At 35.4% G+C, this 26,595-nt stretch overlaps 1 protein-coding gene across 2 annotated transcripts in view; it reads left to right on the top strand.

Annotated features, from left to right (window-relative positions):
• NOX4 (NADPH oxidase 4) overlaps window positions 1-24,714 on the top strand; it is a gene marked incomplete at both ends in the record, with an annotated part of 203,829 nt that extends 179,115 nt beyond the window's left edge. For both annotated transcript variants that reach the window (XM_084230445.1, XM_084230444.1), the window contains 3 exons: window positions 2,277-2,345; window positions 4,569-4,669; window positions 24,594-24,714. In XM_084230445.1, coding sequence (XP_084086571.1) covers window positions 2,277-2,345; window positions 4,569-4,669; window positions 24,594-24,714 — 291 coding nt within the window. The remainder of the gene's footprint in view (window positions 1-2,276; window positions 2,346-4,568; window positions 4,670-24,593) is intronic.
• Between the last annotated feature and the right edge of the window lie 1,881 nt (window positions 24,715-26,595).

Here is a 26,595-nt window from a genome sequence, read left to right as displayed (position 1 = left end):
GGAACCTTGTTACACATTTGGTGGGAATGTGAACTGGTGAAACCATTATGGAAAACCATCTGGATTTATCTTAAAATATTAAAAATACAAATACCGTATGAGCCAGCAATCCTCCTGAGCATATATTTTCACAGAATATGACGCCGTCAACTATATAAACCATATTTTCTATAAAAATCACAGCAGTATTATTTACAATATCTAGGTCATAGACGCAGCCTAAATTTCCTTCAATAGATGACTGGATCAAAAAGATGTGGTATGTACAAACCATAGAATATTACACAGCCACAAGAAAGGATGAAATGCAGATATTTTCAACAAGGGGAGTGAATTTGAAAAAAAAATATATGTGCAGCCAAACATGTTCAAAGGATAATGCAAATACATGATATTCATATAGCAGGCAATTCAACAACAAAAACATTTATAAAAACTAGTACACATCAGGCCTCCCCGGTGGCACAGCGGTTGAGTGCTGGGCTGTGAAGCTGCCCGCAGCCTCTGCAGCACCGGTTCAATCCCCGGCCACCTGGCGAGGGTGACACATGGTGCGCAGACCTCTCCTGCCGCCCGCTGCTCCCCTCAGCAGTGTACTTCGGTCCTTCTGCCTGTTCTGCTCCCCGCTCTGGCTCTGGTGAATTCTCTCACCCTCCCACACTTCTGACTGTACCCAGTGCTTGTATAAATAAATAAATAAATCTAAAAAAAAAAAAGGCAAAACTACTATACATCAACAAATATCCTGAGAGGTCAGAAGATAAGAGGGAAGGGACAAGGGAGTACAAGAGACAGTGATGGGGAAAATAATTATTTACATTAAAAAAAGAAATTTTATTTTTTGTTCAGCTAAAGTGCATTTATTTCCAACAGAAACAACAGAACAATTCCAGGTGGCACTTAACTTACTGAAAAAGACCAAATTGCTAAAAGGATGCAGTACCATAAATAAACATTTATAAAAGTTTGTCAACTCCATTGAAGTGTTTTTTTTGGACTTTTTTCTGTACTCCTCTGAATCTCCTCCTTCCAATAATAAGTATGGCAGATTGTTGATGAGATAGAAAGATAGATAGATAGATAGATAGATAGATAGATAGATAGATAGATAGATAGATAGATAGATATAATACATTCCTATCCAATCCTAGTCTTAGGACCTGTTTAATCTGATATGATAGGGTGGTTGACCCTATCAACAGTTAGCCACGGCCCTTATGGGTTAGTTTGAGCTAAGAATGGAGTTCCAGACCTCTGATATTAATGATGTGAAGTTTTCCAGGAGCTTCCAGTCTCTTTGGTAACAAATAGTGAACTGCTTCAATTCCAACTTGGTTGTTGTATGTTTCAGTCATGGGCCATCACAAGAGCCACCAAACAGATTATCATGTTTATGTCAAGCCTCCTTGGAGAGAGAAATTCTTTAATAGTTGAACTAGAAGGGTCAGTCAGTACAGAGATGCCTTTGGGCACCAAATAATAAACAAACAAACAAACAAACAAATAAATAAATAAATAAATGAAATCAAACATTGGGAGTTTAATGATGTCCTTCAGCAATCACCAATCAATATGTTTTTTTTGTCTTGCTGAAAAGGCTATATTAAAAAAAGAAATTTTAAATAAAGAAAAGAAACTGAGGCTCAGAGAGGTAGAAGACTTGCCCAAGGTCACACAGGAATTGACATTTCATGGCAGGACCAAGGTTTTCTTCTATAAATTTAACAGATTATTTCCCTCTACCACCATCAAAATACCTAATTCTGCCAGTTTGCAGATTACTGAGATTAGAATCTGGCATATATATGTGTGTACATACACACATATAGGTATGTACACATGCATATGTATGTGTAATATATATATACATTTGCTTTTAGATTTTTTTAAGATTTATTTATTTATTTATACAAGAACCAGGGTACAGGCCAGATTTATGGGAGGGTGAGAGGATTCACCAGAGGCAGAGCGGGGAACAGAACAGGCATACTGATGAAATACACTGCTGAGGGGAGCAGCGGGTGAGACAGGAGAGGTCTGCCATGCCATGTGAGACCCTCACCAGCCCTCCAGGATCAAACCAGCACTGCAGAGGCTGTGGACAGCTTCACAGTGTGGTGCTCAACCGCCTGTGCCACCAGGGGAGGCCCTGCTTTTAGATATTGACTATAAGACAAAATTCATCTTAACAAATTATAGACTCATATATGTAAGAAGAGGAGAATATTTGAATATATGAAATAATTTTAATAAATCTATTTTTTTTGTCCTCTCAGTTTTGGCAAGAGAACAGACCTGATTATGTTAATGTCCAGTTGTACCTCAGTCAAACAGATGGGCTACAGGTATGTGGTTGGATGTTATTATAAATTAAACAAGATTTTTGATGATAGAAAATTCACTGTAAAAACTATAATGGAACAGAATTTCTGCAAGTGTTTTAAAGAGAAGTTTCCCAGAGGGCACCCACTCTCAGAATGTGTTCAGAAAACTCAACTACATATGCCTTTCATTTCTTATCCTTGCAAGGAACAGGAGCTGACTTTTCAAGGTCAACTCTCTCTCCTCTCCTCCTCTCTATTGTCTCAATTTCTTTGCCTCTAGAGAGCAGACCATCAGTGAACAGTCTTGTAATTGTGTTCATGGAGGAAAGATTTTATGTGGGGAGAGAAGATGAGGTCATGCACAATTAAGCTTACTTCCCTCAAGGGAAACTAATAAAGTAGTAATAGCCATCACATGCTATTTACTCATTGTCCTAGATACTGTGACAAGTATTTAACATGCATTTTCTCATGAAATTCTAATGTTTAAGAAAAATATGATATTGCTTAGTATCTCCATATTACAGATTAAAAGTTGATATTGACTTGCAACATTGAAAAGCTGAATAGGTGCATAAATCTGGGCATGAAAGCTTTCACAGACTTTATTTTACTATTTTTGATCACATTTTCTATGATACGTTGAATACAAAATTAGTATGCTTGTAAGTTACATCATATTTAAATTAACCCTAGTTATTAGTTGTATTTCTACCCTAATGTGGGTTCCTATGAGCTGGCTATTAGCTTGTGGCTCATGGGCAACTGTGACCTATTTAATATCTACAAATCACAGCAGAGAATTCCTTTACTACCTACAAGTATAGCTCCTGTCAGGAGTCAGTCACAGGACACCTAAGCTGCTGTTAATGATTACCTGACTCTCTCCATGTCGGTCTCAGATAATTCTTCCTGGGATGACATCAAATTCTTCGCCGACACAAATGGCTGTTGACATAGAGTCATGATGCCCCTTTAATGCCCCTCGTAAAACTCTGCCCCCCATTCCTCTCCCACCCTCTGGACTTTATTCCTCATATCATTGTCGCATGATCAGATTTTACTAGCCCGTGTGCTTTAATTAATGACACAAGAACTTCTGCTCAAGTAGCAGAGTCTTGCCTTGCAAACCTGCTCCATGACTGCTGTGTCCCTCATCCTGTTTCTGCTGCAAAGGAACAACAAAGTTCCTGTTGCAACACCCTACTTGATATGTAAAAATATTTCTTTTTTACTACTCTCACGAAGAGATTCAATATTGTCACTAGTATTGTCATAGTATTATTAAAATTGAGGCATGGAGCATAAGTTATATTTATTTATTAGCTTGTTTGCCTGGGACTCACACATTTTCTCCTTTCTGGTCTTCCCTCTGACTCTTTACTGGGATTTCAGATTCTGTAAAGTGCAACAATAGCCCATTAGAAGTTACTTGTTATCAGATCTAAGACAGAGCTCTTCTGTTTTGGGCTGGCTTGTGCAGGATCAACTCCCCAAATTTATGATGATAAGATTTGTATTGCATTACTTGTATTACTTTACTCCTATGACAAGAGTTATATGGCAACTGGATATGTGGTGCACATACACATCATTAAAATTTATGTACAGTGTCTGATTTTGAGAGTGAACAGTTCAGAACCGGTCTTTGTCTTAATATTTCATTTCTTTTTTTTTTTTTAAGGATTTATTTATTTATTTATTTGTTTGTTTATTTATACAAGTACTGGGTACAGTAAGAAGCGTGGGAGGGTGAGATAATTCACCAGAGCCAGAGTGGGGAACAGAACAGGCAGACTGATGAAGAAGCACACTGCTGAGGGGAGCAGCGGGCATGGCAGGAGAGGTCTGTCGCGCCATGTGGGACCCTCGCTGGCGCTGGCGGCCGGGGATCGAACTGGCACTTCAGAGGCTGCAGACAGCTTTGCAGCCCAGCGCTCAACCACTGTGCCACCAGGGGAGGCCCTTAATATTTCATTTCTTTAGATTTGAAGCAAGCAATTGAAGTGTAGTAAAAAAAGGCCATTTAAATAGTGTCACTCAAGAAGATAAAGGATTTTAAAGAGAAAGCAGAAGGAAATGATGCTTCCAAATAAGAGTATTTAATAATATGTCATTTGGCACTTGTGGTCTTTATATCACAGCAATTTGGTCGGAAGCACACTATCAGCAGAAATGATGTAGAAAAATATGTTGTTTGTACAGTGCTGGGTCATATAAAATATAGTGCTTTGTTTTTGACAGAAGATAATTGGAGAAAAATATGAAGCACTGAATTCAAGACTATTTATTGGACGTCCTAGGTGGAAACTTCTGTTTGATGAAATAGCAAAATGTAATAGAGGGTAAGTACTATTACTATCAAATTTGACATGTGGCTAATGGCCAAATTCAATATTTTTTAGTCATTATATGAAGTTTTAAAAGATAAATTAGTAATAAATACACAAAGTACAAGTCACATAAGGATTTAATTGTGATAAATTGGATGTGATATCCAAGGAGGGAAGCAAGCCAGTTATCAGGTTTCAACTTGATTATCTGTAATGCCAAATCAAATTTGGCTTAGAAATAGTCTATAATTCTATAAAATTATCTTACCAACTTTTATTTTAATTTTTAATTTTTTTTGGCTGTAACATTGGTTTACAGGATTATGTAAGCTTTTCAGATGTGTTTCCAAACCACACCAACTATCAAATCACCAGTAATTCTCCACCACAGACCACTGGGACCCCTCCACACTTTACTCTAAAATCACCCCCTTAAATACCTTCAGTTCTACGGTCAGAGCCCAAAGGTTTATTTTGATTTGATAGTTCCTTTTCTTTGTCCCCTTACGTACCACATATGAGTTAAACCAGTATTTTTTTTCCTTCTAATTTATTTCACATAGTATAATCACCTTCAGTTCAATTCATATTGTTCCAAGTGGCAATATTTCATGTTTGTTTGTGGATTTTTTGGTTGTTTTTTAAATTTGTTTTATAGCTTTCCACTAAGTTATATGTACCACTCGTTTGTCTTTGGGCACATAGGTTGTTTTCACATCTGGAATAAATAGCATAAGTACTGCTAAATGAAGACAGAAGTGGGTATATTCCTTCAAATTAGTGTTTTCATTTTTTTTAAGATCTATTTATTTATTTATATAAGCACTGGGTACAGTCAGAATTGTGGGAGGGTGAGAGAATTCACCAGAGCCAGAGCAGGGAACAGAACAGGCAGACTGACGAAATACACTGCTGAGGGGAGCAGCGGGTGGCAGGAGAGGTCTGTTGTGCCATGTGGGACCCTCACCTGTGGCCGAGGATCCAACCGGCACTGCAGAAGCTGCAGGCAGCATTGCAGCCCAGCGCTCATCCGCTGCACCACCAGGGGAGCCCCTGTTTTCAAATTCTTTATAGAGATACTTAGGAGTGGTTTTGGTGGATCATAAGAAAGATTTCTATTTTGTACTTAGAGAAAACTTCAAATGGTTTTCAGTATAGTGTATATCCCATCAACAATGTACGAGGGTCCCCTTTTTCCAAAGTCTTACGAACTTTTGTTGTATCTGATGTTTTCTTATGGACTATTCTATCAGGTGTGGCATGGTTTTAATTTGATTTTCCTTATTAATAAATGATGATTAACATTTTTTAATGTGCCTGTTGGCTGGATATGTATGTCTTTGAAGAAGTGTCTTTTTAGCTGTTAGGTCCTTTTTTAGATTGGCTTATATTTTTGTTGTTGTTGAGTTTTATGAGTTTTTTTGTATATCTTGGATATTTTCCCCATGACAGATGTAGTACATACAGATATTTTCTCCAGATTGAAGGGATCATTTCATTTTAATGATAGCTGTTAATTTTGATGTGCAGATGTTTAATGAAATCCCATCTGTTTATGTTTGTTTTTTTATCACTTTCCATTGGAGTAGAATTCCCCAAAACATCACTGAAACCAATGTTTTTTTTTTTTTTTCCTATGTACTTTAGCTGCTAGTGTTAACACATGTCTTTAGTGCATTTATTGTGTATGGGGTGATACAGTGGTGTACGTTTATTCTTTTGCATTTGACTGTCCACTTTACACAACTCCTTTGTTAAAGAGACTTTCTCTTCTCCAGTGTATATTCTTAGCGTCTTTGAAGTAAATGAACTGCCCATTTAAGCTTATTTTGGAGCTCTTGTTCCATTCCCTTGATCTGTGTGTCTATTTTTAGTCCAATATCATCTGTTTTATTTATTGTTTTGTAGTATAGTTTGAAATCTGGTAGTGTTATACCTCCATTCTTTTTCTTTTTATCACAATTACATTTGTTATTTGAGGTTATTTTGTAGTTCCGTACATACCAATAATGTTTGTTGTATTTCCTTGAAGAATGTCATAGGAGTTTTGATAGATGTTTTGACAAGAAAGCAATCTTGTCACTTGCTTTCTCTTCCTTTATTGGTATGATCATCTGACTTCTATCTTTCCTTTTCTTGATACCATGAATTACACTAATTGATTTGTAGGTGTTAAAAAATCCTTGCATCCCTGGTATAAATTCTACTTCATCATGATGTATGATCCCATATATACATAGCTGGATTCGGTGTTAAAATTTTGTTGAGGATTTTAGTATGTCTCTTCATCAGAGATATTGCTCTCTAGTTTTCTTTCATTTATGTGATGTCCTTCTCGCCTAATTTTGGCCTCATGAATTGTCTTTGGAAGGATTCTATTTTCTCCAAATATTTGGAAGATTTTTGGAAGAAAAAGTATTTTTTCATCTTTGAGGGCTTAGGAGAAACCACCTGGTTCTAGGATTTCATTTTGGGAGGAGACTTTTGATTACTATTTTAACTATGTCTTTATTCTGTCTTGGAAGGCTATATTATATTAAGAATTATCTATTTCCTCTGGGTTATCAGATTTATTGGCATAAAGATGTTCATAGTAGATTCTTTTTTTAAGATTTATTTACTTATACATACAAGAACTGGGGTACAGGCCAGAGGTGTGGGGAGTGAGAGGATTCACCAGAGACAGAGTGGGGAGCAGAATAGGCAGACAACTGAAATACACTGCTGAGGGGAGCAACGGGCAAGACAGGAGAGGTTTGCTGCACCATATGGGTTTCTCCCTGGCTGGCCAGGGATAGAACTCATGCTGCAGGGGCTGCGGACAGCTTCACAGTAGTGTGCTTAATGTGTTGTGCCAACAGGGAGGCCCTGTTCATAGTTGATTCTTACCATCCTTTATATTTCTGTGTTGTCATTTGTAACTGAACCTTTTCATTTCTAACTAAATTCATGTCTGTTTTATTTTTTCTTATTTCTATTTATTTACTTATATTTTACATCAGCATTCATTTCTGTACAATGTCTGCTTTATCCTCTGATGTGTATGTAGTCCCCATAAAATTCCCACCATCAATTCAACCGTGAACTATTGAACTATCACCATATTCCCATATCCTCTTCCCTACTCTGTTTTGATCACTCTCCCTCCCCCTCCCCTGCAGAATGTCTCTGATTTATAGTTGGCTATTATTTTTTTATTTATTATTTTTCCCTATCCCTTATTTGTTTCCCCTATAATCCTTCTATAAGGGAAAACATCTGATAATTATATTTTTTTTTCTTTTTCATTCTGGCTTATTTCACTGAGCATAATCCTTTACAGCTCCATCCATATTGCTGCAAATGGCATGAGTTTATTTTTTGATAGATGAGTTGTATTCCATTGTGTATCCATACCCCATCTTGATCAAGTCATCTATTTTGGGGGTATTTGGTTTGTTTCCAAATCTTGTCTATTGTAAATAGTGCTGCAATAAACATAGGGGTTCAGGTATTCTTTCTAATTAATGTTATTGTGTTCCTTGGATAAATTGCTAGGAGTAGAACTGCTTGTCATATGGTATATCCATTTTGAGTAGTTTGAGGAAGCTCCACACAGCTTTCCATAGTGGTTGGACCAGTTTCCACTCCTACCAGCAGTACAGGAGAGTTCATTTTTCACCATATACTCGCCAACATTTGTTGTTGCTAGTTTTTTGTTTTTTTTTTTTTTGAATATGTGCCATTCTCACTGATGTAAGGTAGTATCTCATTGTGGTTTTGATTTGCATTTCCCTGATTATAAGTGATGTTGAACATTTTATCATAAACCTATTGGCCATTTGCACAGAAACACTAGCCAAAATAATAAACCACTTTGGTAAAGTAGCAGGATAAAAAATCAAAACACAAAAATCAATAACCTTCCTACATGCAAATAATTAATCTGAAGAAGAAGAAGTTAAGAAAACCATCCCATTTACAATTGAAACAATCAAATACCTTGGAATAAACATAACAAAGGACGTGAGTGGCCCATATAAAGAGAGTTGTAAAATATTTTAAAAAGAAATCCAAGAAGACACAAAGAAATGGAATCCCCTGCTCATGGATTGGAAGAATTAACATTATTAAAATGGCCATCCTACTGAAAGCAATTTATAGATTCTATGCAATCCCAGTAAAAATCTCAATGATATTCTTCAAAGAAATAGAACAAATAATGATGGAATTCTTATGGAGCCATAAAAAAACTCAACTAACCATAGTTCTCTGACTAAAAAGGAGAATGGAGGTAGCACATTCCCTGACTTCAAGTTGTATTACAAAGTCATAATAGTCAAAATAGTGTGGTACTGGAACAAATACAGACACACAGAACAGTGTAATCAAATAGAAAACCCAGAAATAAAGCCATACATACATTTTTGGACAACTAATTATTGACAAAGGAGCAAAGAATATACAATAGAACAAGGATAGTTTGTTCAATAAATGGTGGTGAGAAAACTGGAATGCCACATGCAAAAGAATGAAACTGGACTACTACCTCACACCATGCACACAAAACTAACTCAACATGGATAAAATAATTGAACATAAGATCTGAAACCATAAAATAAGAAAATATAAGTAAAACACTACATAACGTACATCTCAGTAACATCTTTAAAGACTCATCCCCTAAAGCAAAGAAAGTAAAGGAAAAGATAAATAGTTGGTATTACATCAAACTAAAAAGCTTCTGTACAGCAGGAGACATTGGCTGAAACAAAGAGACACCCTACTCATTGGGAGGGGATTTTCACACTCGGTACAACTGACAAAGAATGGTCACAAAGATTTACAGAGGGCTCACATGGCTCAACAAGAACAAAGAAAACAATCCAGTCAAAACAAATGGGCAGAAGAGCTAAAAAGACACTTCTGTTTTGTTTATTTTTTAATTATGTACCATATTATTATTGATTTCAGCATTCCACATATTTATCATGGAAGAAATAATTTTGGCTTTTGACATCTTTTCCCCACGTCTACCCTGTTGTTGCTTTCTCCTTTCTGCATCCCTTTTAAGCTCAGAAACCTGACTTACATTTTCAGTGTCCAATAGTAAGACTTGACTAAGTTTGTGAAAGTGACATTCAGAAACTCCTTAGGTCATGCAGATGTCTCTTAGGTTAAAACTAGCTAATGGTTGATAAAAACATATAAAACAAAAAAAAAATGATGTATGTGTGCTTTGAAAATAATTCTCATATTATAAAGTATTTAAGAGAGGCCTTTATAAAAATTGTAAAATTTGAAAAAAATAACTATGCTTTCCCTACAAAAATCTTGGAAGGGTATGAAACTATCTTATTGCCAGAGTAGTGTTGACAGAATGTATGAAAGCAAAATGATTTATTCTATTTTCATTTTAATAAAAACCACACAGTGTTTTGGTGGTATTAATTCAAAAATTGACTTTCATCCAATTTAAGTAATTCATATGACTAACTGATTTTAATAATAATCTTTTAAGTTATAAGATGATATATTTCATACTTATTTATTATCTTTTCTTCCTGCTTATTTTGGATTTAATTAGCTCTTCTTTTACTAGTTTTTTTAAGGTGAAATCTGAGGTCATTGATCACAGACATTTGTTCTTTTCCAATAGCAGTGTTACTAGTTTAATTTTTTCTGTAAGTATCACTTTGCTCTATCTTAAACATTTTGCTATATTTTTTATCCATTTCAAAATAGTTTTTTTTAATTTTCCAAGTAATTTCTGCTTTGATCTATTGCTTTGATAAGCAGAAGTTTATTTCCATATATGTGAGAATTTTATAGATATCTTATGATCTTGATTTCTAATTCAATTGGATTTTTTTTTTCAGAAAATGTATTCCTCCTGATTTCAGTCCTTTGAAGTTTATGGAGACCTGTTTTATTGCCCAGAATATGGTCTGTCTTGGTGAATGTTCCATGTGTCTTCAAAAAGAATTTGTATTCAATAGTGTTATGTAGAGCACTCTGCATTAACTAGTCCCAATTGGTTGATACTGGTGCTGAAGTCTTCAATATGCTTATTCACAGTCTTCTTTTTCTATAAATTGCTGCAGGACCATAAAATAATTCTGGATTTATATGGCTTTTCAGTTTTGTCAGGTTTTGTGTCAAGTGTATTGGGACTTTTTAGTTCAGTTTTTAGTTGCAGTGCTTAGAATATTTGCATTACATTTTATTACTGTTTCATTTTATCATGGTAATTTATTTATTACAAAATACATTACATTTTATTATTGCATGGAATAAAAATTGTTTTTTACCCAGATATATTAAGATATAATTGACATAAAACACTGTGTAAATTTAAAGTATATGATACAATGATTTTATACATATAGGCATATAGGTATTGCATATGAAGAGAGAGAGAGATGGTTGCCATAATGAAGTTAGTCAACACATGTCACCTCATGTAATTTCATCTTTTTTATGATTAGAATTTTTTTGGAAGTATGACTATTTATTTTAGTGGATATGTACAAAATTATGGAAAAAGAGTAGATTACAAAACTGCTTTGGAAAATCAAATAAGTGTCCCATAGGGTCTTCCTGATGGTGCAAGGTGTTAAGTCTCAGTACTGTCAAAGTTTAGGCAGCCATTGCAGTACGAGTTCAATCCCCGGCCAGGGAACTACCCACATGGCACAGCAGACCTCTCCTGTCTCGCCCGCTATTCCCCTTAGTGGTGTATTTCATCAGTCTGCCTGTTCTGTTCCCCACTCTGTCTCTGTTGAATCCTCCACCCCAGATGAAAGATACAGCTGAGGGGAGCAGCGGGCGAGGCAGGAGAGGTCTGCTGTGCCATGTGGGAATCTCCCTGGCCAGCAGGGAATCAAAACCATGCTGCAGAGGCTGAGGAAATCTTCACAGCATGGCGCTCAACCCACTGTGCCACCAGGGAGGTTCTAGGTGTGGGTTTATTTCTGAGCTCTCAAGTCTATTGTTTTTGTCTTTGTTCTAGTACCATGCTAATTATTATTTATTTCTAGTATTGTTTGAAGTCTGAATGTATGGCACTACTGTTTTCTTTTTGTTAAAATTACTTTGACTATTCTGGATCTTTTCTGTTCCAAGTGAATTTTAGTAACGTTTGTCCTATTTCTTTGAAGAGTGACATTGGAATTTTGATAGGGATTGCATTGAATCTGTATATTGCTTTCAACAGGATTGCCATTTGGACAATCTTTAGTATTCCAATGCATGAGCAGGGTATACTTTTCCTTTTCTTAGTGTCTTCTGTTTCTTTTAATGGTGCCTTATTTTTTTTCCTCTTTGAATAGGCCCTTCATTCCATTGTTGAGTTTACTATGTATTTATTTTTTTGTTTTTGTAATGGTGTTTGGATTCACTTTCTTAATTTCTACCTCTTCTAGCTGATTGTGTGCATATAAGAAGGCAACTGATTTTCCTGCATTGATTTTGTAAACTGACACATTGCTGAACTGATTTATTGATTCAATTAGTTTTTCAGTGAAATCTTTAGGGTTCTTTAGGTATCTTATCATGTGATGGGCAAATATCTTCTTTCTCAATCTGAATTCCTTTTATATCCTTTTCTTGCCTAATTGATGTAACTAGGAGTTCTAATACTATATTGAATAGTAGTAGTGAAAATTGACATCCATGTCTTATATCAGATCTTAGTGGAAACGCTTCCCCCCCCCTTTTTTTTACCATTGAGAGTGATTTTAGCTGTGAATTTATCATATATGATCTTTATTATATTGAGGCAAATTCCATTTATCCCCAATTTTTCATAAATGGAGGTTGAATCTAATCAAATGCTTTCTCAACATCTCATTATGTTCATATTATTTTTCTTTCCTTTTTGTTGATATGGTACATTACAGTGATTGGTTTTTCAGATGTTGAGCCAGGCTTGTGTTCATAGTATAATTTGCTCTTGTGAATGGTGTATCATTATTATAATGTATTGCTAGATTTAGTTTACTAAAACTTTTTGATGAATTTCATAGTTGTGTTCACTAGTAAAATTGTCTGTAATTTTCTTTCTGTGTGTGTGTTGTCTTAATCTGATTTTGTTATTAGCAGTGTGGTTCCATGGTGTAATGGTTAGCACTCTGGACTCCGAGTTTGTCACTCAGTCTTGGATGGCTATATAATTCTAAGAATTTTTCAGTTTCTACTAGATGTTGTACTAATTGGCAAATACATTTTCATAGTATTCTCATAATTCTCTGAATTTCTGCAATATTTGTTGTAATTTGTCTTTTTTCACTTTTGATCTGGTTTATTTGGGGTTTTGCTCTTATTTTTAGGGAGTCTAGCCATAGGTAGTCTGCTTTGTTTTTATAAAAATAATCGATTTTTGCTTTCATTAATATTTTTTACTATATTTCTGATACTCTTTCATTTATCTCTGCTCTAATTTTTATTATTTATTTTATTTTTCTGGCTTTGTATTTTTGTAATGTTATTTATGAGTTATTTCTTGTTTTTTGTTTTTTTAAAGATTTATTTATTTTTACACAAGAGCTGGGGTACAGACCAGAGGCACGGGAGGGTGAGAGGATTCACCAGAGACAGAGCGGGGAGCAGAACAGGCAGATTGAAATACACTGCTGAGGGGAGCAGTGGGTGAGACAGGCCAGGTCTGCCGCATCATGTGGGTATCTCCCTGGCTGGCCAGGAATTGAACCTGTGTTGCAGAGACTGCGGGCATCCTCAAAATGCTACACTCAACCTGCTGCACCACTGGGGAGGCCCTATTTCTTGTTTCTTTTTAAAATATTTTTCTTACCTTTATTTTTTAAAATGTAATTATTTATTTATATTTTACATCATTGTTCATTTTTGTATAATGTTTGCTTTCTTTTCTCAGGTATAGTGCACATAGAATCTCTACCAACAATTCACCCATGCACTATCACCATAGTCCCTCGTGCTCTTTCTGCACTCGTTTTAATCCCTCTCCCTCCAGTCCCCTGCAGAATGTCTCTGATTTATAGCTGTTTATTTTTGTGTTGTTTTGTTGTGGTTTATATTGTTATTATGTTTTCCCTGATGCCTTGTTTAGTTCCCCTATATTTGATCTGAAATTTTTGTTTTTCTTTCTGACTTATTTCAGTCAGCTAAATCCCTTACAATTCCATCCATGTTGCTACAAATGGAATTAGTTCATATTTTTTTGATTTCTGAATAGTATTTCATTGTGTATATATATATATATATATATATATATATATATATATACCACATCTTCTTGATCAAGTCAACAATTTTGGGGCATTTGGGTTATTTCCAAGTCTTACCTATTATAAATAGTGCTGCTATAAACATAGGGATGCAGGTATCCTTTTGAATCAGTGTTTTTGTGTCCTTTGGATAGATCCCTAGGAGTTGAATTGCTGGATCATATGGAAGCTCCATTTTTGGAAGTCTTAGGAACCTCAGTACAGTTTTCCATAGTGGTTGGAGCAGTTTGCACTCCCACCAGCAATGTAGGAGAGTTCCTTTTCACCACATCCTCCCCAACATTTGTTGTTACTAGTTTTTTTTTTTTTAATATGTGTCATTCTTAAAGGTGTAAGGTGGTATCTCATTGTGGTTTTGATTTGCATTTCCCTCATTATGTGGGATGTAGAATATTTTTCTAGATGCCTGTTGGCCATTTACACTTGTTCTTTGGAGAAGTGTCTTTTAACTTCTTTTGCCCATTTTTTCACTGGATTGTTTACTTTGTTTTTAGTGAGTCATGGGAGTTCTCTTTGTGATAAGTCCCTTATCAGTTGTATGGAGTGCAAAAATCATCTCCCAATCAGCAGGGTGTCTTTGTTTTAGTCAGTGTCTCTTTTTTTGTGCAGAAGCTTTTACCAGCTGTTTACCTTTTCCTTCACTTTCTTTGCTTTGGTAGATGAGTCTTTAAAGATGTTACTGAGATGTATGTTTTATAGTGTTGTACCTATATTTTCTTCTACATATTTTATGGTTTCAGGTCTTATGTACAGTTCTTTAATCTCTTTTGAGTTGATTTTTGGGCATGGTGTGAGGTTGTGGTCTACTTTCATTCTTTTGTTTATGGTGGTCCAGTATTCCTAGCACCAATTATTGAACAAACTTTCCTTGTTCCATTGCATATTCTTTGCTCCTATGTCAAAGACTTGGTTCCATTGGTCTGTGTGTCTGCTTTTGTTCCAGTACCATACTGTTTTAATTGTCATGGCTTTGTATTATATTTTGAAGTCTATGAGTGTGATACCTCCATTCTCCCTTGATTTAGTCAGGAAAGCTTGTTTTTTTGTTGTTGTTGTTGTTGTTGCTCCATATGAATTTCATCAACATTTTTTCTATTTATATTTCTTTGATGAATGTCATTGAGATTTTTAGTGCAATAGCATTGAGTCTGTAAATTGCTTTTGGTAGGACAGACATTGCATTTATTTATTTGTTTATTCATTTTTTCACTTTTAAATATGTTTACTACATCATCCTTCATTGTTGTACAATGTGTTTTAATAATGTGAATTCTTCCAATCCATGAGCAGGTGATGTCTTTCCATTTCTTTGTGTCTTCCTCTATTTCTTTTTTTTAATAAATATATATATATATATATTAATTTATACTAGCATTGGGTACAGACAGAAGCGTGGGAGGGTGAGAGAACATACCAGAGCCAGAGCTGGGAACAGAACAGGCAGAATGAGAAGTACACTGCTGAGGGGATCAGCGGGCATGGCAGGAGAGGTCTGCGTGCCATGTGGTACCCTCGCCAGTGGCTGGGGATCCAACCGGCGCTGCAGAGGCTGCAGGCAGCTTCGCAGCCCAGCACTCAACTGCTGCGTCACCAGGGGAGGCCCTTCCTCTATTTCTTTTAACAATGTTTTGTAATTTTTTTTTTGTATATGCCCTTCCCCTCTTTTGTTAGGTTTATTTCCAAGTATTTGATTATATTTGTTTCATTTATAAAAGGGATGGTTTTCCTGATTTCTTCTTCTTCGGATTGATTGTATATAGGAAGAGTACTGATGCTTGTGTGTTGATTTTGTACCCTGCTACTTTACTGAACTAGTTGGTTATTTTGATTAGGTTTTTTGTGGAGTTTTTAGAGTTCTCTATATATATCACAATATTGTTTGCAAATAGTGATAGTTTTAATTATTTTTTGCCCTATTTATATTCCCTTGTGTGTCTTTCTCTTGTCTTATTTCTCTGGCTAGGACTTCCAGTATTATATTGAAAAGCAGTGGCAAGATAGGATATCCTTGTCTTGTTCCTGATCTTAAAGGAAAGGCTTTCAGCTTTTTCAACATTAAGAATAAAATTGGCTGTGGGCTTTATGATGTTGAGGTATGTTCCTTGTATCCCGAGAATTTCAAGGGCCTTTATCATAAATGGGTGTTGTACTTTGTTGAATGCTGTCTCAGGGTCTATTGATATTATCATATTTTTTTTTTCTTTTTGCTAACGTCTTGGATTACATCAATTGGTTTTTGGATATTGAACCATCCTTGTGCCCCTGGAATAAATTCCACTCGATCGTAGTGTATTATCCCTTTGATGCATTGTTGGATTTTGTTAGCGAAGATTGCATCAGTGTTCTTTAGAGAGATTTGCCTGTAATTTTCTTTATTGTGTTCTTTTGTTTGGTTTCAGTATTAGTGTAACATTGGCTTCATAGAAGCCATTTCATAGTATTCCTTCTTTCTCAAATTTTTTAAAGAGTTTATGGAGGATAGGCACTATCCTATTGTTCACTATTTCTGATCATTTCATAGAATTTATTGTGAAGCTGTCTGGCCCTGGGCTTCTGTTTTAGGGGAGTGGTCTGATTACTGTTTCAGTTTCACTGTTTGTAATTGGTCTGTTTAGGTGTTCTATTTCTTCTTTATCTAGCTTTGGATAATTATAACGATTTAGCAATTGGTCCATCTCTTTTAGATTGTTGAACTTGTTTGTGTATAAATGTCCATAATAATCTCTGATTTTTCTTTAGATTTCTACTGAGTCTGTGGTAATTTCTTCTTTTTCATTTATTATCCTATTTATTTGTGTTTTCTCCAGTTTTTTCCTTTGAGTCTGGCCAGAGGTTTGTCTATTTTGTTTATTTTTTCAAAGAACCAACTTTTGGTTTCATTTATCTTTTGGAATTTTTTTAAGTTTTTATTTCATTTCTTTCTGCTTTGATTTTTATCATTTCCTTTCTTCTACTGTTTGTTGTTGTTGTTGTTGCTTTTCTAGTTCTTTGAGATAGGAGGTTGTTTCTTTGAGTTCTTTCTTGTTTCTTGATATGAGCCTGTATTGCTATACACTTTCCTCTTATTACTACTTTTGTTGTGTCCCATACATTCTGAAAAGTGGTGTCCTCATTGCCGTTCAACTTAAAGTATTTTTTTTAATTTCTTCTTTGATCGTTTCTTTAATCCATTGGTCTCCCTGTAGCGTGGGTTTCAATCTCAATGAAGTGGGAGGATTCCTTGCTTTCTTTTCATGTTTTACTTCAGTTAGATGCCTTCATGATCACAGAAGATAGTTGGAATGACTTTGATCTTAATATATCAGTTGATGTTTAACTTGTGGCTCAACACTTGACCAATTCTGGAGAATGATCTCTGCACATTGAGAAAAATGTGTACTCAAAATTTTTTGGGTGTAGTGTTCTATAGATATCTGTTAAACCCATAAAGTCTAGGTCTTTATTTAGGGCTCTAGTCCAGTATCTTTGTTTATTTTTTCCTCATTGCTCTGTCCATTGGTGAGAGTGGGATTTTGAAGTCTCTTACTATATATGTACTTTTTCTAATGTCTGTTTTCAGAGATGATAATAATTGTGTTATATGTTTTGGTGCTCCTTCATTGGGTGAGTATATGTTAATGAGTTTTATATCTTCCTGATATTTTGTCCACTTAATCATAATGTAGTGTTGTCTGTGTCTTTTTCATGTTTTTTAGTTTGAAGTCTATTTCATCTGATATAAGTATAGCTGTTCCTGCCTTCTTTATTGTTTCATTTCCTTGTAGGATTGTTTTCCAACTTTATACTTTTAGTCTTTGTTCATCTTTTGTAGTTAAATGTGTTTTCTGGAGACAGAAAAAAAGTTGGATTTTGTTTTTTTAATTCAGCTTGCTACTCTATGTCATTTTATTGATGAGTTTAATCCATTTACATTTAGAGTTAATATTGATATATTGGTGTCTATAATTGCCATTTTGTTTATCATTTTGTGGTTCTATTCCTTACTTTATTCTGTTCTTCCTATTCATTCCACTGTTGGTTTTGGCTTTAGAACTTCTTGTAGTATTTTGTGGAGTGGGTGTTTACTTGTAGTGAATGTTTGGAGTTTCTGTTTGTCTAAGAAGGTCCTTAATTTTTTTTCTTTATATGGGAAGGAGAGCTTTTCAGGGTAAAGTATTCTTGATTGGCATTTGTTGTCCTGGAGTTTGTTGAATATGTCACTCCATTCTCTTCTTGCCCATTGTGTTTCTTTTTTTAAGATTTATTTATTTATATATACAAGGACTGGGGTACAGGCCAGAGGTGTTGGGGGTGAGAATATTCATCAGATCAGAGTGGGGAACAAAACAGGCAGACTGACTGAAATACACTGCTGAGGGGAGCAGTGGGTGAGTCAGGAGAGGTCTGCTGCACCATGTGGGTAGCACCCTGGCTGGGGATCAAACTCATGCTTCAGTAGATGTGGATAGCTTCATAGGTTGCATCTTAACCCCTTGTGCCATGAGGGAGGCCACTGCCTCTAGTGTTTCTTTGGAGAGGTCTGATGTCAGCCTGATTGGTTTTCTTTTACAGGTTATCTGTTTCTTCCCCCTTGTCAGTGTCATTATTTTTCCCTGTCTTGGATTCTCAAAAGCTTTACTACTATATGTCTTGCTGAGTTTTGTTTTTGTTGTGGTAATTCAGTGTTCTCGCTTCTTGGATGTCTATTTTCATCTCCTTCATGCTTGGGAAGTTCTCTTCAATTATCTTCTTGAATAGTTTCACAGTTCCTTTGTCTTTCTCCTCACCTTCTGGGATTCCTATAACACTTATGTTTCCTTTCCTTGTGGAGTCAGATAGTTCTCAAAGTGTGTCTTCATTCTTTTTCTTTTGTACTTCTCTCTCCTTTTTTTCTTTTGTTTATTTTTATTTCTGTATCATCAAGAGTACTAATTCATTCTTCCATTTCATTAATTCTGTTTTTGTTGCTTTTCTCAGAGTTCTTTAGTTCCTCCATTAATCTTTTAATCCCCTTGTTTCTTTCATTTCCTTCCTTAAAGACTCAATTTCATTCTTCAGTCATTAGTTATTTTTTCTCATATTGTTCTTTCCCTTTTTGTCTACTTCATGTTTTTTAATCATGATGACTTTAAACTCTCTATCTAACAGGCAGACAAGTTCTTCCATGCCATTGTTGTTTTGTTCTGGTGGCTGATTTTCTATTCGTGAAGTGTCCTTCCCCTGAAGGTTTGCTTGGTTATTTGTATTTTTCCTGCATCCTGTTTGTTTTCTAATTTTTCTATGTGTTGTGATACTTTGCCACTGGTACTGACAGGCATCTCACTGGGGTCTCCTTCTGGGATATCAGGGACTGTTTACCAGACTGAGGTCAGCACCATTAGCCAAAACTCCATAAGGGCGGTGATGCTGTGGATATGTTGATGGGTGCTGTCCCTGAAGATCCCCTTCCTCTGTATTTACTCAGTTCCGGTCGGGATCCTAAGGTCTCTGGCTTCACTTGTGGGGACTGCCTTCTCTCAGTTCCCAAAGTTTATCGTGGGGTCTCTGTTTTCCAACAATGGCGCAGGGGCTGCACTCTCCTTGTGTCTGCAGTTCACCTTGATGGTGGATCCCGCCCAGCTCTACTCAGTTCCAAAACACATGCAGGTGTGGGACCTTGCTCCACTTGCACACGTCCATGCTCACCTTTGTTTGTGGAGCCCACCCTCTTTCAGTTCCATAGGTGGATCGATCATGGAGTCTCAGTCTTGCAACAATGGCACAGGGGCTCTGCTACCCTTGCGACCTTGATCTATTCCTTGTTTCTTGATGTGGGTCTGGATGGTTATATACCTACCTCTTAGTACTGTTTTGGTTTTTCCCATAATTTCTGGGATTTTGTGTTCTCATTTTCATTTGTTTCACATTTTTTTTTTATTTCTTCCTTAACTCAGTAGTTATTCAGCTGTATATATTTTAAGTGTTCATGTGTTAGAGGTTTTCCTGATTTCATTTATGTGGTTGATTTCTGGTTTGATACCTTTGTGGTCAGAAAAGATGCTTAGTAATATTTCAATCTTCATGAATTTGTGTAATCTTGTCTGTGACCCAGTGTTTGCTCAATCCTGGAAAATGTCATATGTGTAATTCAAAAAATGTGTATTTATGGGAAGGGATGCAGTACCCTATAAATGTCTGTTAACCCATGTGGTCTAATTATATTGTGCCCTATTTATTTTCTTTCTTACTAATCTGTCCATTGGTGAGAGTATAGTGTTGAAATTGCTTGCTACAAATATGTTTTTCTCAAGTCTGTTTTCAGGTTTCCTAGTAATTACCTTATATATTTTGTTGCTACTTAATTTTGATTAGCATACATTAATGGGTGCTTTGTCTCTCTGATATATTGTTTCTTTAATCATTACATAGTGTTCTTTTTTTTTTTCTTTTATAGAGGCATGTTTTATTTATTTATTTGTTTGTTCGTCTGTTTCGTTTATACATGCACTGGGTACAGTCAGAAGCGCGGGAGGGTGAGAGAATTCACCAGAGCCAGAGCAGGGAGCAGAGCAGGCAGAAGGACCGAAGTACACTGCTGAGGGGAGCAGCGGGCGGCAGGAGAGGTCTGCACGCCATGTGGGACCCTCCTCTGGTGGCCGGGGAGCAGCCGGGAATTGAACCGGCGCTGCAGAGGCTGTGGGCAGCTTCGCAACCCAGCGCTCAACCGCTGCGCCACCGGGGAGGCCCCATTACATAGTGTTCTTTCCTATATTTTATTACCTATTTTTGGATGGAAGTATATTTTAATTGATGTAAATAGCCTTCCTTTGGGTCCCATTCTCTTGTAGCTTTGTTATCCAAACCTTTAGTCTGAGCCCAAGTTTACCTTTAGAGCTAAGGTGCATTCCCTGGAGACAGCAGAAATTTGCATTAGTTTTACTATTCTACATATTGAGAATTTTTGTTATCTACTCTCCTAACAATTTTCAAATGTGAAATACAGTATTATTAACTATAAACACAACCATAGTGATATATATTATATCCCTAGGACTTACTGTCTTATAACTGAAAGTTTTTACTCTAATTTCATCCATCTTCTGCTCACACTCTCCATCTTAGCATCCATAAACCTATTCTCTTTCTTTGAGGTTTTTTTTTAAGATTCTACATTTAAATGAGATCATAAACTATTTGTCATTTTCTGATTTACTTGTCATAATACTCTCAAATTTCATCCATGTTCTTGCAAAAGGGTAGAATTGTATTCATTTTTATAGTTGACCAAAATTTGTATGTAAACATATATATATATATGTATATTCGTACATATACACATACCCATATATATCACTTTGCATATCACATTTTATTTATCCATTCATCTGTGTACAGATGGGCATTTAGATTATTTCCCTGTCTTGATTTCTGTATATTATACTTCAGTGAACATACAAATGCAAATACCTCTTCAAAATAGAAATTTTATTTCCTTTGTCTAAATATCCAGAAGTGAAATTGTTGGACCATATGGTAGATCTGTTTTTAATTTTTTGAGGAACCTGCATAATATTTTTCATAGTGGCTACACTAATTTTTATTTTTCATCGACAGTGCATAAGTGTTCCCTGTTCTCAATATGCATCTCTTGTTTTTGTTGGTTTCATTGTTTATAATAACCATTATGACAAGTGTGAGGTTAAGCCTCAATGTGGTTCATATTTGTGTTTCCCTGGAGACAGTGATTTTAACATCTGTTGACCTTCTTTGTATCATCTTTGGAACAATGTCTATTCAGATCTTCTGCCTAATTTTTCAGCTTGATTGTTTGCTTTGCTTTTATTTTCTTCCATTCTGGCTTGTGGCAATGTAATTTACAATTTGTGTGAAGTGAGGGAATTGTTTGTTTATGACATCCTGGTAGTTCTTTATTTTTATTTTATTTTATTTTATTTTATTTTATTAAATATTTATTTATTTATTTATTTATACAAGCACTGGGTACAGTCAGAAGCATGGGAGGGTGAGAGAATTCACCAGAGCCAGAGCAGGGAACAGAACAGGCAGACTGACAAAATACACTGCTGAGGGGAGCAACGAGCACAGCAGGAGAGGTTTGTCATGCCATGTGGGACTCTCTTCTGGGGCAGGGGATCCAACCAGTGCTACAGAGGCTGTGGGAAGCTTCCCAGCTCAGCGCTCAACCACTGCGAAACCAGGGGAGGCCCCCTGGTAGTTCTTTATTTAGTGTTGTATGTATATTCTTCTCACACATGAGCAGATCAGTACTCAGCCAAAGCTTCAGTATACTCCCCTACAGTCTTATAGATCTATAGAACTTTCTTTTTACTTTTTCATTTATAAACTCATTATCTTGTGGAGTTTTTAAGACTCATATTTAGGAACAGGTAACCAATACTAAATGCATTCCGAATATATTTAATCATAGAGATAACATTGTTTTTCTTATACATAGCTCTTATAAATATCTTTAATAAAATAATATATTTATAAAATTACAGTGATTATTTAGAGTAAGATAAATTTTCACTGAAATTTATTATTTGAGTATGAGGAAAATGCATAATCTGAAATGACATTAATTTGTGATAGATATTGTCAGAAAGTAAAAGAATTATATGGTAGTATAATCAATATCTATGATTGTAATTGTATCTTTTACATGTAAAAGTAAATTGTTTGACAATATAGATCTATATTAGTCTTACTTGACCACATACTATTTGTATAACAAAATATATTTTTGTCATTCTTCCAAGTCCATGTATTTGTTATTAATTTTTAAAATAAGAGTTTATTCTTTTAACTGTGGTAACATTAGGTTTCTCCCCATCAGAGATAATTACCATAGGATACCTGCCACCAAACCATTCATAGTCCATTAACATATTCCATTGTGCTTCCTTCCCTCCTTCCTCTTATTCTGTTAGTCTCTTACAAACTCTTCACCACATATTTTTTTCCGCAAATCTTAGCTGTTTCAGCATCCATCAGCTGTGCTCTTTTTTTTTTTTTAAGATTTATTTATTTATTTTATACAAGAACCAGAGTACAGGTCAGAAGTGTGGGAGGGTGAGAGAATTCACCAGAGCCAGAGTGGGGAGCAAAACAGGCAGACTGATAAAATACACTGCTGAAGGGAGCAGCGGGCGAGGCAGGAGAGGTCTGCTGCGCCATGTGGGGTTCTCCTTGGCTGGTGGGGAATCGAACTGGCACTGTAGAGGCTGTGGACAGCTTCGCTTTGCAGTGCTCAACCGCTGTCCACGCGGGAGGCCCCATCAACTGTGCTCTAATCTCCTAAACTGATTGAGACTGCTGATTTCAGCACGCATTTTCCCTCTGTGTACGACAATCTTGTAAACACCCTCTAGGAACAAGCAATGAATGTTATTGACCTCACCTTGTATTTTCTCTTTTCTCAGTGATCGTGGTTTTGTGTTATATATTGTCTAGTAGCTGAACATCCGAGTTCAAAATATTGTTTTACACAAAATTTTTTTAAAGATTTATTTGTTTGTTTGTTTGTTTATTTATACAAGCACTGGGTACAGTCAGAAGCGCAGGAGGGTGAGAGAATTCACCAAAGCCAGAGCAGGGAGCAGAGCAGGCAGAAGGACCGAAGTACACTGCTGAGGGGAGCAGCGGGTGGCAGGAGAGGCCCGTGTGCCATGTGGGACCCTCCTCCGGTGCCCGGGGAGCAGCCGGGAATCGAACCGGCGCTGCAGAGGCTGTGGGCAGCTTCGCAACCCAGCGCTCAACCGCTGCACCACCCGGGAGGCCCTTACACAAAATTTTTAATGCAAATGGTAAATCTAGTTCCCATTAATCCATCTTGACTAATGGTGAAAATTCTGCTTTTGTAGTTTCATTTTTCAAGATGAAATGTGATAATAAAATCATTTTCAGTTTCTGTTATAATGAATTTGCTGCACATATGAATGGATTTGCTAACTTTTCCAGCACCATTTATTCTGGATAATGAGGACATACTCTATCATCGTACAAATTTGTTACTAACACTTTAATATCCAAGAAAAACTCAATTTAATCCAACAAAATTAGAAATAACAATGTGAAATATTAGTGTTTTCTAGGATTTATTTAGTCTCTTTGTTAGTTATATATAAATTTTTGCTACACTTTTATGTCAGAAGATAATAAGACCTCGTCACTTGTTATAAGTGTTGCTTGATATAAATAAAAAATAAAATATCCATATTTATATGCTTTTCATTTCAATATTTATGCAAATCATTCACTTAAAGTTATACTTTCAATTTGGTAATAGATATTCTTTCTCTTCTTTATTCATCATTGCCCATGTAAAGCCATGGCATCTTTATTTTTTTAATTAATTCATTTATATTTTTTACATTTTTGTTCATTTCTGTACAATGTTTGATTTCTCCCCTCAGGTGTAATCCCCTTAAAATTCCCACCATTCCACCATTCCATCGCCCATGAACCATCACCATACTCTCTTGTGTTCTTGTCTCCCCTGTTTTGGCCCTCTTCTTTCCCATCTCTCAGGTGAAACTAAAGATCTTCATGGTGGCCATATACATTTGGAAACAATTGGAACATTAATTTTAATATGTTAAATATCAGAAAATCAACTTTGTTAGTATCTTAAACATGTTTATAAGGCATACTTGTTATGTTTTCCCAAATCATCCACCTGATTTTTCCATTTTATCACTCTCTCTTCCCAGGAAAACAGTTGGTGTTTTTTGCTGTGGACCCAATTCAATTTCTAAGACTCTTCATAAACTGAGTAATCGTTACAACTTCTATGGGACGAGATTTGAATACAATAAAGAATCTTTCAGCTAAAAATCTTTCAGATGAACCAGGGCTCTAAAGAAGGAATGAGTGCAATTTCTAAGACTTTGAAACTCAGCTGAATCAAACAGTTTTGTCATGCCAAAGAATAGAAAAGTTTTCTTATTTATGATTATTTAAAATGGAAAATGCAAATAATGTGGCAAGATGATGGTTCACCTTACATGTTTAATCTGGAAGACAAAAAGAACTTAAAGGGTATTTGATATGGTGATTCAGTTTTCAATTGCAAATTAAAGAAAACTATTGGATGCTCACTGTTGATTTTTATGGCAGATTCAAAAGTCTCCAGTGAGGAGCTGCACTTGCTCACTGGGAAGCTGATGGTCTTGGTCCTCTTAAATTGTTTTGCTTGATCAAAGATAAGATTAAACAAAATTAAAATCTCATTTAAACACATATATCTATATATAAAAACAGAGTAGCTTTGATTTGGAAAAACTTCTGGCAAATATATTAAGTGCTTGAAAATACAACACAGGACTCTGTATTAATACGGGTAATTTGTATCAGTATTTAATCTCCATCACTACTGATGCTAATACCTCTACTTGATATCTGACTTTATGCTCAATAAAACTTTTGCAAATATTGATATAGTATCTATTTTTATATTTTTCCTCTGTCTTGGGAAATTTCCTCCCCTGTAGCATGAATTAAATATAATGATTTAATTAATGCTTTTCATTCTCAATTTATTGAATCTGTTAAAGTTGCATAGTAATGAGGGCAGTATGATTACTATAATTATAATTATTTTTTTCCTTTATGAGCATTTTGGTCTTATTGTTTTTATTTACTTCCTCCCCCTACCCCAGCATAATTTGTTAGTTTTTAGCCTCTTAAGATACTTTGTTTAATATGCACTTTGAAGTCAAAGGATGTTGTATCTTCAGTATCACTGAGATATGCTATCATTCTCTTTTGTTACAATTGGCTTATGCTGGACTTTGAAATTATAAAACACATTTCTATTAAGAAACCTGTATGTTACTTGCTATACAAGAGAAAATACTTCATTAGTTATTTATATTCAAGTTTATAATCAAGAACATTATAATTCCTCTGTCTGGTACCCTGGTTCTCCATCCAGGGAATTACTGAATTTAGAGTTGCTGTTTTGAATACACTTGTGTAACCTTATCAATTTATGTATCCTAATCATTACAGTGTTAATTCAACGGGAAAAAAAATACATTTCACTAACATAGTAAGAATTAAAGCATTTTTACTATTTAGTGATTTTATTTTGTAGACATCTGTCCATTGCTATCAAATATAGCACATTGTTAAAATTGGCAGCACAGATAATCTTGCCTTTGCTAAAATTTTGCATGATATGATATATATGATAGATGATACTATATTTTTTGGTCTAATTCACCAATCCCAATTAACTTTGTTAAATCACCTTGCATTGATGCCCATAAACATATTACTTATAGATATTTATACCTCTCCTTGGGATTCTTTCTTCTGCTCTGTGGAGAAAGGTTAAATCAGGAAAAGATAGGGAAATGTGCAATGCTCCTCCAAATTCAGATCTGAAGGCATATTTTCTAACCAGCACATCTTTTCTAGGATTTGCTTCGGTTTAGTTTTGTGTGTACCTTTGTTTTTTTTTTTTTTTTTTTTCTGTATTCCACATATAAGTGAAAATTTTCCACTTATGTCTTTCTCCTGCTGACTTATTTTACTTAGTATAATCCCCAACCAGTGCATGGTAACATTTTCCAAATTAAAAAGAATCTTTATAAAAATGCATACCAGAAGAAACATAACTGTGTGTAGACTTTGTTTGCAATAGTGATTCTTTACTGATCACGATTTATTTATGTGATTATATTAAATATATCTAATTTTAGTAAAATG

Source organism: Talpa europaea (genome assembly GCF_964194135.1).
Source record: "Talpa europaea genome assembly, chromosome: 1".
In the NCBI taxonomy this organism is placed as follows: Eukaryota; Metazoa; Chordata; class Mammalia; order Eulipotyphla; family Talpidae; genus Talpa; species Talpa europaea.
Note: the sequence above shows the minus strand (reverse complement) of the source record. Positions and strands in the feature narration are given on the sequence as shown.